This window comes from Pleurodeles waltl, chromosome 5, assembly GCF_031143425.1.
Source record: "Pleurodeles waltl isolate 20211129_DDA chromosome 5, aPleWal1.hap1.20221129, whole genome shotgun sequence".
NCBI lineage: Eukaryota > Metazoa > Chordata > Amphibia > Caudata > Salamandridae > Pleurodeles > Pleurodeles waltl.
In genome coordinates, this window is record NC_090444.1 from 1,202,780,925 (window position 1) to 1,202,796,037 (window position 15,113).

The 15,113-nt window shown below is 42.2% G+C and overlaps 1 protein-coding gene across 2 annotated transcripts in view; it reads right to left on the reverse strand.

Moving 5' to 3' along the window:
- The window catches only part of CD164 (CD164 molecule), a 240,899-nt gene extending 227,135 nt beyond the window's left edge, over window positions 1–13,764 (reverse strand). For both annotated transcript variants that reach the window (XM_069235466.1, XM_069235465.1), the window contains exon 1: window positions 13,589–13,764. In XM_069235466.1, the coding sequence (XP_069091567.1) occupies window positions 13,589–13,664 (76 nt within the window). In that variant the 5' untranslated portion in view covers window positions 13,665–13,764. The remainder of the gene's footprint in view (window positions 1–13,588) is intronic.
- Between the last annotated feature and the right edge of the window lie 1,349 nt (window positions 13,765–15,113).

The following is a 15,113-nucleotide window of genomic DNA, read 5'->3' on the forward strand; positions in this document are numbered from 1 at the left end:
ACATGGCATGGTTACATGCGGCACACGGCTTAAAACCGGTCTTTCTATACACACTTCCAAAACTGGTCCACAATGGGTGGGGTGGGTTGGAAGTCACATAAATGTTGTTAATACTCAGTCTCCTATTGATGCTGAGTCAGTGCCAAATGGTGTAAGATTTCTATGTTCTCCTGGTCTTTGCCATGTTTCAAATAAAAAGATCTTAATAAAAACAAAAAAACAAAAACAAAAAAATACAGGTTAGTTGCCATAGACTACTTCATGACAGATGCACAAATATTTCAAACGTATGCCGGTTTTCAACCTGTAACCAGTGAAGGCGTATTTGATGATCAGAGATGGGAAACCATAGGGGGGAGTTCTACAGAATTTCCAATGCCATATTTTGATTGTAATTTGTGCAGCTTATATTTGGGCAGAGCTAAGTACAGTGCATTACAGTAATCCGGTCAGGAATCAATAACGGCTCAGGAATGAAAGCAAACTTCAGAAGCGATTGCAAGTACCTTCATGATGATTTTCAGGTGCCCAAAGTAGGAGGTAAATTTAGTAATCTAAGCAACCCAATAACCAGATACCTCTCTAATGATTCATTGACAGTATGCTTGCCTTTGACCCTGTATAGCTCGCTGCTGTCTTTTTTGGCTAGGTTCACACTATACAAATACTGCATACATATCTCAGGGATGTGGAATTACTATCACCAGAAGCCCAGGACATATTGCTTGGGGTCAAGGGCAACAAGTTTTCAGGTTTATTTTGTCCTTGGGACACATAGCCCCAACTCCCTGCAGCACAAACCCTTTGGCTGCCAGTTTACAGAGAAGGGAAATGTCTGCTGTTGAGGTAATGTGTGTCCATAGGTTAATGCTGTTCAAACTTGTATGAATGGTTCACTAATTAAAATCCTTCTTTATTAGCGTGAGCGCTGTAAATAAAGGTTTTAAGGTCACAGTGCACTACAGACAGATTCCAGTAAAAAAAATATATATATATATATATATATATATATATATATATATATAAAAAAAGTGTACACACTTTGAAGAGTTTAACAATATGAGGCTAAGTATAATGCTCCCAGAACACACTCAGCTTAGATGCAAATGTTTACAGCAGCTTGTAAGCAAAAGTGATGATTCTTTGCTTTCAGAAGAAAAAAAAATGTTTTGCTACTGTGAAATTTTAGGTGCTATTTTTTGAAGTGTCATACAGTAAAATGCGTTGATGCATGCTAGTATTTCCCAAAAAATATTCCTTATGGAAAATCAGTGTAACCATTTTCAACAAGTTATGGGAAGCATGAAAATAAACAAGCACTGGCAAAGTCATCCGATCTGTCATTTTTTGTAAGTCTTTTGGTTTTGTCAATCATGTCTTGTTTTGACATGGCTTTTGTAACACTTATTGTTGTGAGAGCTGCCAGGCCCGTACCATTGTAACAAACACTGGCAAAAAGAAAAAAAAAAAAGTTTTGGGTCTCAAAAAGCACACACTGCCAACAGTTGTTTAACAAAGGCCCCGCAGGCCCCCTCATCAGAGTGGGCCGCCTCAGCACAGCACCTGCCTGATCGAGTCTGGAGGGAGGGAGGGGGCTCCAGTTTAATTACGCCACTGATTGCCACCGTGGTTCCTGGCACTGAACAAAACTACTTTGTGTGCCAATATGCTCCTTGTGGAAGAGCAGAATGTGATCACTCACCGAAAAGCCAGCCAATAGATAAAGAGAAGTTTAATAAAAATAAAATGTCTGTGTTAATGCAAGGGACCCAATTCTTAAAGAAAGTCACAAAAGTGCACCGATGGTATATGTCTTTGAATTAGCGGCTTTCATGAATTCAACAGAACTTATAGAAGTAGAACAGGAAATAATACTCCTAGAAAATATATTTGTGAACTGTATTTTAGTACAAGCAAATATGCATGTGTAGATTTGCTCATGTGAAAATCTATTGAGCGTTTACAAGTTCACTTTCCCTCCAACCACTTTTTTCCCCCCCAAACCTTGGAAGTACTACTTCTGCCCCTGTCAGGAGTAATATTCCAACCTTTCTCATTATGGGAAAAGTTTAGAGAAGAGCTGGTGAAAAATCCTTAAAACATGCAAGTTGGTAGGTTTGCACACTAAAGCCATTCCAGCCCTGGAATTATTGCTTATTTCTTCCTACAGTCCCAATATGTAGATATGAGGAAAGGTGGTAAAATAAGGAAATTGCTATAGTAGGGATTTAAATTGCAAGCATTCAAGCCCTACTATAGTAGAAGCCCTGACACTCAGAGAGGCTATTATTAGAGCTCTTACATAATGAGATTGCTGCTATAATTTGTTGGCGCACTACATGGCACCAAAGGGACAAGTAGAGTTTTTTTTAACCGGACAAGTAGATTTAAGTGGGCCACCTCAGACTTAACTGAATGGACTTTCTGTGGTGAAACTCAACATGCTCAACGACTGTCATTACAGATAAATACCCGATAGCACCAGTCACTCCCAGGGTTATCCAGATTTATATGGGGAATTTCAATCCTAGAGAGTTTGTTTGCTCAAGCCCAAAAGATCCCATCCCTGAAGTATTGCTAACACTCATCCTTCGTACAGTTTCTCTTTTACCAAACCACTGTAGAATTACGATGGCAGTTTCAGGAACCGATTGCTCCACTCATGACATTGAGAAACAACTATATTAGGAGCCTGCAAAGCTCAAGATTCCAAAGGATAGTGAAGTTTTATTTTGTATTTCCAAATTAGGAGCTACATGAGTATGTGATAAAGGGAGCTAGAGCTGGGTGCTTCAGAGTAGAAGTGACTTAGAAGAAATCCTTACATCAACACATTTAGCCAATGCAGAGGTCGTTTTTCCTCAGAAGAGTTGGAGGAGGCAGAATACGATGTGGAGAGATGGGCAAAAGGACTCAAAGAAGAAGGGCTTGCTGATCAAGGAAAAAGTTAAAATTTAAAAAAGTGGCAGAGAATAGGGTAGGAAAATTAAGGCAAGAAGAAGTTTGATCTTTAATTGAAATTGACTTGAAAATACAGGAGTAACAAGATATTTTTTTGACTTGGAATGCTAAAGGGCCCAAAGCAGCAAGTAAGGGTAAGAGCATAAGTGAAGAGTTGATATGGTAAATATGTAGGACTACATATCTCAGTTGAAAACCAAACATTATTTTTTTTTTTTAAAGAATTGAGATTTCAGTTGTAATAATACTTCTCCAAATATGGTTGGTGGGTTACATATAAATGAAAAAAGAAAAGAAAAAAAAAAAAAGAGAAAAAGAAAAAAACTTGGCAATTTAATAACCGGCTTGTGGATTTCTGGGGCTGATTATACAATGGAGCGAGAGAGAGAGAGCGCGCGCGAGAGAGAGAGAGAGAGAGAGAGAGAGAGAGAGAGAGAGAGAGAGAGAGAGCGAGAGAGAGAGAGAGAGAGAGAGAGAGAGAGAGAGAGAGAGAGCGAGAGAGAGAGAGAGAGAGAGAGCGAGAGAGAGAGAGAGAGAGCGAGAGAGAGAGAGAGAGAGAGCGAGAGAGAGAGAGAGCGAGAGAGAGAGAGAGAGAGAGCGAGAGAGAGAGAGAGAGAGAGAGAGAGAGAGAGAGAGCGCGAGAGAGAGACAGAGCGCGCGCGAGAGAGAGACAGAGCGCGCGCGAGAGAGAGACAGAGCGCGCGCGAGAGAGAGACAGAGCGCGCGCGAGAGAGAGACAGAGCGCGCGCGAGAGAGAGACAGAGCGCGCGCGAGAGAGAGACAGAGCGCGCGCGAGAGAGAGACAGAGCGCGCGCGAGAGAGAGACAGAGCGCGCGCGAGAGAGAGACAGAGCGCGCGAGACAGAGCGCGCGAGACAGAGCGCGCGAGACAGAGCGCGCGAGACAGAGCGCGCGAGACAGAGCGCGCGAGACAGAGCGCGCGAGACAGAGCGCGCGAGACAGAGCGCGCGAGACAGAGACAGAGCGCGCGAGACAGAGACAGAGCGCGCGAGACAGAGACAGAGCGCGAGACAGAGAGAGAGCGCGCGAGACAGAGAGAGAGCGCGCGCGAGACAGAGAGAGAGCGCGCGCGAGACAGAGAGAGAGCGCGCGCGAGACAGAGAGAGAGCGCGCGCGAGACAGAGAGAGAGCGCGCGCGAGACAGAGAGAGAGCGCGCGCGAGACAGAGAGAGAGCGCGCGAGAGACAGAGAGAGAGCGCGCGAGAGACAGAGAGAGAGCGCGCGAGAGACAGAGAGAGAGCGCGCGAGAGACAGAGAGAGCGCGCGAGAGCGACAGAGAGAGAGCACGCGAGCGACAGAGAGAGAGCACGCGAGCGACAGAGAGAGAGCACGCGAGCGACAGAGAGAGACAGAGAGAGAGCACGCGAGCGACAGAGAGAGAGCACGCGAGAGACAGAGAGAGACAGAGAGAGACAGAGAGAGACAGAGAGAATCCATTACTGATAATCATCAATGTAAATAAGGTGCAAAGATTTATAACATTAAAAGCACTAGTAGGGATACAAAACTTTTGCCAGTCATTAGCACTAGCGTATCATAAATATCACCCGAGAATCATGTCATCTTAGAACAGCACCATACTTGTGTTTCAAGACACTTTCATCCAACTGACAGGTCAAACAAGTACTTATATTTGACAGATTTGCAAAGTTTGTCATAGGCACTGGTCATACAATGTCAAGTTATGTCAAAAGAAAACTGACAGCCAAACAATTCTTATATTAATGTAAATCAAATATAGGACCAAAGGCTGAAGAATTGACGACACAAATAACGTTTTATTAGAATACACCTTGTCATGCCTGTTATTGTTTAGATCTTTTCCTTACATATATGTTTAACTGATATCACTTCTCTTTTGGAAAACATGTTTGACTATATTTCTTTAGGAGAGATTTACAAAACAATTAACAATATGCTCCCTATACAGTCCCAAATATGTAACTAGGATCCTTTCTGCACATTACCAGGTGATTTTACCTTCATTATCAATCCCAAGTTTGATATTTCAACTTTTAGGCTGGACATTTCGAACTGTTGAGATCTACCAGGATGGCTGCACAGCAGATCCCTTTCAAGAAAAAAGTGACATAGTTGATGCCATGCTCCTAGTGAAATGCACCCTTGCTCTTCCATTGAGCGGGGGCTTAGCATTCACTTGGCAGAAGGTAATACAGGCGGAGAGCCAACAAGCTATACTGTTTGGACAGGGTATGACCTCTTTGTGGTTGTCACAAAGACACAAACAGCTGGTCTGATGTGCATATGTTTTTTGTTTTGTCTATGTAGGACTTGAGACATCTATGCAAGTCAATGAATGCAACAATCTTTCTGCTGTCGCAAACGGATCTGGGAAGAAAGATCTGAGAACAAAAGGTTTAATTAAGTTAAAGTCAGTAGGAACCTTGGCTTTCAATCTTAGCCTGGTTCTCAAAATTACTTCATTTTTTTTTTATTAAAAAAAAGTGTTCTTGATGGTGAATGCTGGAATTTCACTCACTTTGCAGATACCAAGGGTAGGAGAAGTGCTGACGTCCATGAGATGAATTTCAAATGTGCCTCATGCATCGGTTCAAAAGGAGGTAGCATTAAGCAACTGAATACAGTATTATGATCCAATGAAACTGAAGGATGCCTGAAAGGTACTGCTTTGAACTGGTAGTGTTATCCCTCTACCAAGAATCAAAGGTACTTTTTGTGTTTTTGGTGAATGGGTATGTGAAAATATGCATCCTAAAGATCCAGGGACCGTCCTGCATCATCAGGTCTTCTTGTAGAGTAATCATCTGAATTGTTTCTTTAGAAATGTGCTTAGTTGCCGTGATCTAGGATTTGCCTCCACTGACCGGTCTTCTTTTTGATACAGAAAACCTGGACTAAACTCCTTGATTCAGTTGTGACTTGTGAACAACTTCTATAGCACCCTTGAGGAGAAGCATGAGAATTCCCCACTGAAACTCCTTCAGATGGAGATGATGTTCCTTCTTTGGTGTGCATAGTGGGGCTTTCTGAATGCACACCAAGGTATGCAGGGTTGTCATAGACTGTTGCTGACCGCAGGGTTGTCATTGACGGTGTTGGTGATGGCAAGCTTGTCAATGGCCTTGTTGTCAACGATTCCTCGAAGGATACATCTTTGGAAGATTTTGTACTTCTTTATTCTGGTTGATCCTCCGTGTAATGCTTAGAGGTATGCTTTTCTAGTTTATTACTTGAGGAGGTGGTTGGAAGCGCTCTAACAGGTAAGTCCAGTTCAGGAAACTGTATGTCTCCTTTTCTGCAATGCCTTCATGGAAGTGCTTGGAGGGGCACTTTTCACAGAATCTTCCCCTAAAGAGGGGAGATTCGCCTTAGAATGGGGAAATTCGTTTTAGTCATATGAAATATTTCAAACTCCTTTAAGAGTCTTAATAGTAAACGTCTTGATGCCTTATGATTTGGGTAAAAGCAATAAATACTCACAATGAAGGTCATCAATGTAAATTCCTCCATGCCCATTTTTTTTTAAATAAACTTTCAGCACCATCTACTTATGTCAAATGTAATCTGTATTTCAAATTACCGCGTGGGGCCTACTGTGTTGAACGGCATTTGTAACTCCGATTTGCCCCGTTATCTAACAGCACTGCTGTTACCTTGTGAAATGAAAACTAATTAACAGATTCAAACAAACAAAAAATGCCATAATCTCCCTTTCCCATTCAAACAAAATATACGCTAAAAGTCATGCTATCCTTTTTGCCCTTCTCATCTAAAACTTGATCTTTCTGTGTCAGAGATTTTGCCAGGGTTCAACAAAATGCATAATGCTAACAAAGCTATCAACCTCTATGATGTTACAGCAGCTCAGAAAACCGCACTGGCTATTATCCTTTTGAGCGCTGACAACCTTGCTTGTCGGTTCTGCTGGAACTTTTCTGAAGATTTAGTAATGGCTTCTTACATTTAATGCAACAATGGTGCAAGAAACGTACAGCTTATATGTTTGCTTGATGGGTACTGGTCTGTTTTCGGTACTCAGAGAAACCCAGCAGAAACGCCTGCTCATATGGTAACATATTAATGCATATACCTTGACGTGTTATCAATGGAGAAAAATATACATGTTCGTAAATCTAGCTTTTTCAGTATTGGATATATCCTTTGACACGTATGTAGATGTATCACTGCAATTACTGATACCAATACACTAGTATCCTGTTTAAATTAACAAGATACAGAATGTTAAAACGAATGGAAATATATTGAAAATACATAACAAGGAGTATGTTATTTCATGTTTGTTGCACCGCTATGAGATGTCAAGAAACCAAGAAATTCAGTAAATAAAAAAGGGGGGAGGGGAGGGAGAAGTCCCCTAATACCATTTTAATTGACCGCTCTTAGATGAGAAACATTCCTGCATGGTTTAAGTGCCCAACTGTGCGTACCTGGTATGCCTTTTTTCTGGATTTTTGGCCACAGCCTTACAGAAAGCTGAGCTAACATCTAGGCCTGCCACTGGCCTCAAGCTGGTCCGGGGCCTAGAGGGGCGCACCAAGCAACCATCAGTAGTGACAGGACACTGTCTCAGTCACAGGTTCATGCTTGTAGCGCAAAAGGGGAAGCATACCGTGTTTTATAGTGAGTGTAGAGTAACCAGGCTTTTTTCCCCAACCAGTGTCATGTAGTCGACTAACCCACTCATTAATGTCCACTTTTAACTGAATACCGAATCCTAGCACTGAGATCCAAGGTACATGGATGAAAATGCGTTTGTCAGAAACATGCTCTATAAGAAGTTGATTAGTGGCAAAGATGTAAGCCCTTCACAAGAAAAAGTTCCACATGTTTCTCCTTTCTGAGAACCAAGTATCCCATTGTGGCACTTGACTATCTCTGTATAGCGAAGCAGAGCAGTCCAAGGCCTACTTAGGGGAGGCTGTGTGGGGTAGCCCAATTTGTTGAGACACAACAACTCCATTATGAAGTCTCCAGTCAGTGCCTTTTCTTTTAAAAATCAAAAGTACATTAGACACACGCACATTCTCCTAAATGCAACATAGTGGGTGCTCCCGCCTCGAGAAGCCTGCTGTGAAGAGCATCTCTCAATTCAAAGGCTGAGTCTGAAAGCCTGAGAACGACAGAAGGAAAGAGCATCACCTCAAACCAATTCTGAAAGGGAAGACAGAATCCACAAGTGAGCTGATGACCCACTTGTCATTTCAGTTCAAAGTTCCCCTGGAAGACGGTGCTCCACAGAGTTCCCAGAGGACTTGAGCTGGCATCTGCTCGACTGCCACCTTCCCAGGGGTAATCACCTAGAGGCTGCTCTGGAGGAAGAACAGCCTGTCATGTCCTGGAAGTCTCAGGAGTCCTGCTTGAGCGAGAGGAAAGGAGCAAGCCAACCCTGCAGGAAGAGCGGAGTGTTGGGGTGGCCAGAAGTTGACTCTGGTGCTGTCGTCCATCCACCAGAGACTCACAACCTATGAGACAAGTGTCCCCTAGTGTGGGAGCCAGTCCATGAACTCTGAGGAGAAACTGCAGCCCTTACAAAGCATGTCAGAGTGACAAATGCTAAGTAAGCCCAATCAGCGTGCCCAACAGAAGCAGCGATCAATGTTGCCCGACAACACACACTGTGCCTGGGATTGAGGCTGGCATGACCCTAACACCTTCAGACTGATGCTTGAACGTTCCCTGCCACCCCAAAGAAGCCTGCAAACTGTGGTGTCCACCCCAGCATAGCCCACAAACCAGTCCAAGTGGCTAGACCAGCAATGATGCAAACTACACTGCTCTGAAGAACGAAGCTGCGGATTCTAAGCGCTTTAGGCAGAAGCACTGCCTGCCGTGGCACTAGAGATGTAGGTCCCCAGACTTGGCCGTGATGCCAAAAACATCTTAAAGCTGTTCAAGTCACCATCCGAGCCCTGTACCTGAAGAAGAGGATAACAAGGGGATCCAGACAGAAGTAGTGAGAGGAGAGCAGCTTCCCCTTAGAAATTCACTTAGATCTTTTTCTGGTGATTAGTCTCCTAATGTGGGGCGATGGGAGGGATTGCAGTTACTACTGTCATGGTGTGAAGGGGCTTTGAGAAGGGAAACAACCCTTTGCCTCTCTTCCTGATCATTGTCAGGTGTGGATGTTAATAGTGAGGTGCAGATGCTCACACCTCTTTGCTCCATTCCTGCGAGGCCTCAGCGTGACTGTCACTGAGGCTCAAAGAGGGTGAGCCAGGATGGATGAGATTGCAAAGCCAGTATGCTGCCAACACTGCCTGAGCCCAGAAGAGGGCCACTCTAAGAAACCAGCCACTTCCACTGATAGCCATGCACCTGCCCAGACCAACTGATTTTGCTGCTTCAGTAGATCGCACCCAGCACAACTCCTACCAGTCAGACTATGAGTGGAAGGCCTTTGGCAGCCTTCTGCCACCCAGAGTAGTGGGTGAGAGACTATATGGCCGACCCAAAGCAGAAAAAGACTATGGGCCAGATGTATTAAGCACTGGTCACAAAATACTGGTCACAATTTGCAACCAGTACAGTCGTTTCCAAACTGATTTATGCAATAATAAGTCCATTCACAAGATGCCAATTCCTAGTGGGTGGCAAATCGAACTACTTCATGAATATTAATAAGGTACGTCGCAATTTGGAACCCACTAGAAATCATAACCATCACAGGAATGGTGGCGTGCAGGTGTCTGCAGATTACCAAGTCTCTAGTTGCTTTTAAATAAAGCATTTTTTCCCCAAATGCAACCGATTTTCTTAGAGAAAAAAAAAGATGCATTTATCTAACATTTTTTTAAGACCCCCTTCCAGTTTGCGAATAACTTACCACTACATTTCTACTCTGTATATTACGTTTCACCGCTCGATTTTGGTAACAAAACATTAATACATACCATTCAGATTTGGTAGGAAGGGATGTCCTAAATAGGCTCCTTCCAAACACCAAATCGGTATTGGGTCACAAACCCAAAACTAGAATACGATAACGTTTTACTGTATTACAATTTGTGGTGTGTACATAAAAAAAGGCATTTTTTGCGAATGCCAACAGCCTGATTCTGTAAATCAACTATTTGAGACCACAAAAAGTCTTCGTACATCGGGCCTTACATGCTAACTGGCGTCTGCGAGGGGGCGGCGAAGGAGAGAGAGGATTAGCTGCATGCACACTAGTAGCTACACTACTATGTCTTAGACTATGAGATAAGGGGGCCTAGGTTGAAGCATTCTGGCCTCACACCAATACATTCATTAGGCATCTACACTGTGTTGACTGAGCTTTGTTTGAGGCTACAGGAAAACTTGATAAGAACTGATATGTCTTCGGCTGCTTCTCAAATTGGTGAGTGGGCAATACTGGATTTTTGTCTTAATATAAGGCCAGTACTTGGAAGATGGGTAAAAGACAATGTAATCGGCTCTTATCTTCAATACTAGGTGAAAAACAAACGCTATTATGAGACACGATCCCCCTGAATACTTCAAGACACTTCAGGCAATGCACTGATTATGGAACGACAAGTGGCTTTCCCGAAAAAAAAATCCATGCACCTCATTTTGAGTAATCTCACTATCTGGCATTGATCAGGACTGAGCTTGCGGGGTATTGAAGGTAACACTGCTTGCGTTTTTGACAGAACTGTATGACCAAGGCATTTTGGAGCCTTTCTTAGAACTAGATGACAAACTTAATTTGGCAAAAAAAACAATTTTTAAAACATGTGGAAAAGAGACTTTTTAGCAAATTATGTGGGGCAAAAAAAAAAAGATTTTCAATTTGATAATATTAACATAAGAGAACTATTTTTTGGCTTAGATCTGTTGACACAACTATCAATTTTAGTACATATGTATAGAGATATTGTCTGCGTTATATAATGAAACAGGAAGCCAGGAGTGTCAAACAAACTTCAAGAGGAAACACCAACTATTCCAACATGCACTTATTTTAATAAATATGTGGCTCACGTTTGATCTGGGGCATTGTACATTATTATTTAAAAAAATGGAGAACTGTGATAGATTTAATTAATTTGGAGTCTTGTTTTTTTCCTGTCGCTTGTCCATTTTGTGCCCTGTTTTCTCCAAATGCTTAAAGTTTACTCTTTACTAATTTATTTAAAAGGCAAGGAATATATATATATATATATATATATATATATATATATATACACACACACACACTCACACACACACACACACACATATATATACACACACAATGCACATAATTTGGAACATGTTGTACATCTGAGGGCCTGTGTGTGGTTAATAACAAAGACAATTCATAAAGCACACAAGACAAACAGCATTATTTAACAGTGCTTACTATTTTCCTGCAGTATATCGAAAAAGACGAAATAAAACAAATGTTTATTATAACCCAATTATTGATACTCATTGTACCAGTTTTAGAATAATGAAGATCTACAAGTAACCCCGGTATTTATTAAAGTGTACACTCCTTTGTAAAAGAAGCAGAACCATTTTTTTTACCGTATTTATAATTCAAATATGGCCCCACCCTTCTACCGGAGGATGTCAATAGGCTTTACAGTTAAGAAGAAAAAGAAACCTGGGGCTATGAAATACAATAAAACATGGAACATAAGAAGAGAGAACTCAAAGTAAGATGCAAAGAGAGGAGGAAGGCAGAGACCAGAGAGGAGGAGTACTCTCAAATGTAATGGGGCAGTGTCATCCATCTGTTGGAAAAATTGCAACACAATAAGGTGCAAACTGACTAGGAAGGTTTTTCATTTTTTCCGGAATGTGATGATGTTTTCCTGGCATCTCAGATATGTGGGGAAAGAAAGTGTTGCATGATGCGGCAACCTGAAGAATGATTTTTTCACCACAAAGTGTGGGTTGACTTTGTGGCATTCTAATCTACTTTACTTCGGAGGTATTGGGCAACTTAGATATAACGAATGAAGATACCACGGTTGTCAATAGCTAACGGCTTTCAAACTGAAGCAAATGTACTTAAGATTAATTCTTTCTCGCAGAGGTAACCAGTAAAGATCTCCTGATACTGAAGTTATATGCCTATACTTTGTAGACCCAGACACTTATCATGCTGCTGAATGCAGCAGAGCTCTTATGGATACAATGAAGTTTTTGGCGACCATTTGAGAAGGGTATTTTCGAAATCAATTTTAGAAAACTGCAGGACCTAAGTCTGGTTTCTCCGGTAAATTAAGTATTTTTGATTCATCTTATTAGGAATTAGACTTGTAATATACACATTTCTTGTAGGTTTCTACAATAAATCCATGGACTGACTGAGCTCTTAATAGAATAGGAGCATACCTGCCTGCTACATGATAAACAGCAAATAAACCATTCGTACTATCAAACATCTAACTCAAAAACAGATCTCTGCAAAACCAAGTTATGCAACTAAATAGTACAAGCTGCATAGTGCTGTTGGAAAAACAAATCTCTGCAGGGGTACACAACGCTATTAGATATTGAACCAAAAAGCAATTAGTCTGCAAATGAAACTGATAACGTAACCTAGCGAGTTATGGTGCTTAACTCAATTGGTCTTACTCAGCATTTCTTTCTTCCAAGTTAAAATAAGAGTATTTTCTTTTCAGTTTAACAAAAAATATGCTTAACAAAGAAATCTACAAACGAATACGTGCAATTGTGCCTCTTGGTGCAAAATATTATAAAATGACATAATCCAGACATTTACACTTGCATTTTCGCCATACTAATATATTTTTGTTAGGTCTTTTTTGCTGCCAGGACCGCTGGGTCAGCTACACGAGCCGAAATCGCTACTCCCTCACTCCCCAGCCCTCTTAAAGACTAATTGTGCGAGAATCATACAGTAACAAGAGGATTATCATAATTCAAGGACGCTGTCATTTGGTTATCAAACTGATACCCCATTAACCAGGCATACCGCAATTCGCTAATACGTGTCAACAATGAGGGTCAAGGTATCAGCTATATTATGCTCGACAGCAGTCAACGATGTGACTCACGGAGAAAGTGATGGATCACGTCTACCATAAGTGCCTAACAAAGTCATAAAATGTCCCAGCGATTTCACTTCTGGGGCTCCAGCATTGTTTTTCACATCAAAACAAGCAGGGTCCGAACCAGTAACCACAGGTATGTTTTGCAAGGAATATGTTTGTACATATTCCATATCCTATGTTGCTACAAATGAGCTGCTCAACGGGTAACCACTCCATTCCTTGCATCCCTAGCCAAAAACTGAGTCGGGGGACAAATAGCATTTGTAGGGAGTTTTATTCCCCGGGAACAAGCACGGTTCAAGGAGTATTATAAGCGCTGTATCCTGAGTCAAACATGATCAAGGCGGAGCCAGGGGCTTGACGCTGGTACAGGAGTGGACTCTGCCCGGAATAACTGGAAGAAACTATGGTAGTGCGCATTTGTCGGTACGTAGGAACTACATTAACTCAATCCCCGGTCTGGTTTTTGCTTTTTAACTGCTGACAGAATAAAACATTTTTTTATTGTTATGTGACGCCTTCAACCCAAGGTGAAAGCTAACGACCACGACAGCAGAGAATAACCCACGTAACCACACACAAAGCCCGCAGCGCCCTCTGTACTCCGCTTACCGGCGGTGACCCGGCCCAAAAAGCAGAGCACGGCCACGCTAAGGAGGGCGACCACTGCTCCCCGACTGCCAGCCATTCTGGCTCAGCGGCTGCCGTTAGTCTCACAAGTGTGCCCCACGAGCCACTCACAAGTCCCCAACGCACCGTTCTAACTGAACTGACAGCCTTCCGTGCATGTGACGCCGGCTGAAATCAATGGGCGGGGCCTGTGGATGCACGTGAACAGAAACGCCCTATAGAATCTGGCCGACATCTTGTAACGAGACACGCAGCCTTATAAAAACATTAGTAAATGCCAGTTTCTGTCAGAATAATGTTTTCTTTATTTATTTTTCAGCTGCAGAGTTATTCGTGTAATATAAAATGTAGCTCTTTGCATCTGTTCGCTGAAAGAATGAGCGGTGTTGGGCAAATGTTCCGCCCAACTCCCGGATGCTGGGTAGTTGTACTTCAAATATACTTTTACGCTCTCATGACAACGATCTATTTCTGCGTTTTGCACAGGCAGCGTTTGACTCTACTTTCCACCGACTGTTCGCTGCTTTAAAATCGATTGAGAACTAAGATGGTCGCCAAGCTTCCACACTTCAGAACATCACAATTTAAGTCGTTCTTCTCTTGCAATTACACAACGGACTGCCGTGGCTGGTTTCATTAGGCGGAAGTACAGATGAACTTGATTCTACTTAGCATATGTTCAAAGTGCAATAGCAGACTGCTTCGTAAATTAGTAGTAAGGCGTCGAGACGGATCTCTCTCTACATACGTCCTAATTGGAGATTTGATATTGAAACAGCTTGGTTGGAGGATTTCGGTTAAACACCCCAAGGCACGGGTTTTATTTTCTTCAGGGATTCCTCCAGGTCGGGGTCCAATTGTGACAATATACAGGGGGTCGCTAGCACTTGGGAGTGTGAGCATCAAGACATTAGCGTGGGTGAACAATCAGTAGAAGGGTCAAATGTCATAGGGCTCTTATATTAACCTTTCGATGTGTTAGCAACTTGTTACCATAGCATGAATGAGATGGCTTACTCGCCATGTCTCCATATATCTGCAAAGTTTTCAGATTGCTCATGTGTGACATTTCCATGTTTCTAGTGCGTTTATGCGTGACATTTCAATGCCATATGTGTGGCACTTTGACATAATTTTTTTTATAGCTTTACTGTATAACTCACAGCAGCCAGTGAAAACATTTAAAACATAAAAAAATACGTTTCTCAAGATTCCCAGTTGTCCATCACACTGTCCAATCATATATAACCCTCATATATAAATGTCACCATCAACGAAGTCCTTCCTCTTTCTTTGCAAAGGCTCCAATCAACACTGTGTCCTCAATGAACAAACGCTGAATCAAATGTGTAAAGCGAACCAATGGAACTTCGACCTCTGCAGCATACAAGATCTGCTCTTCGTGTCTCACAAATTCTTATCCACATCTAGAATAAAGTACAAATACAAACTAGTACTAAAGGTCTTTGATTCTAGAAAAAACGGGTGGTAACCAACAACATGGCAA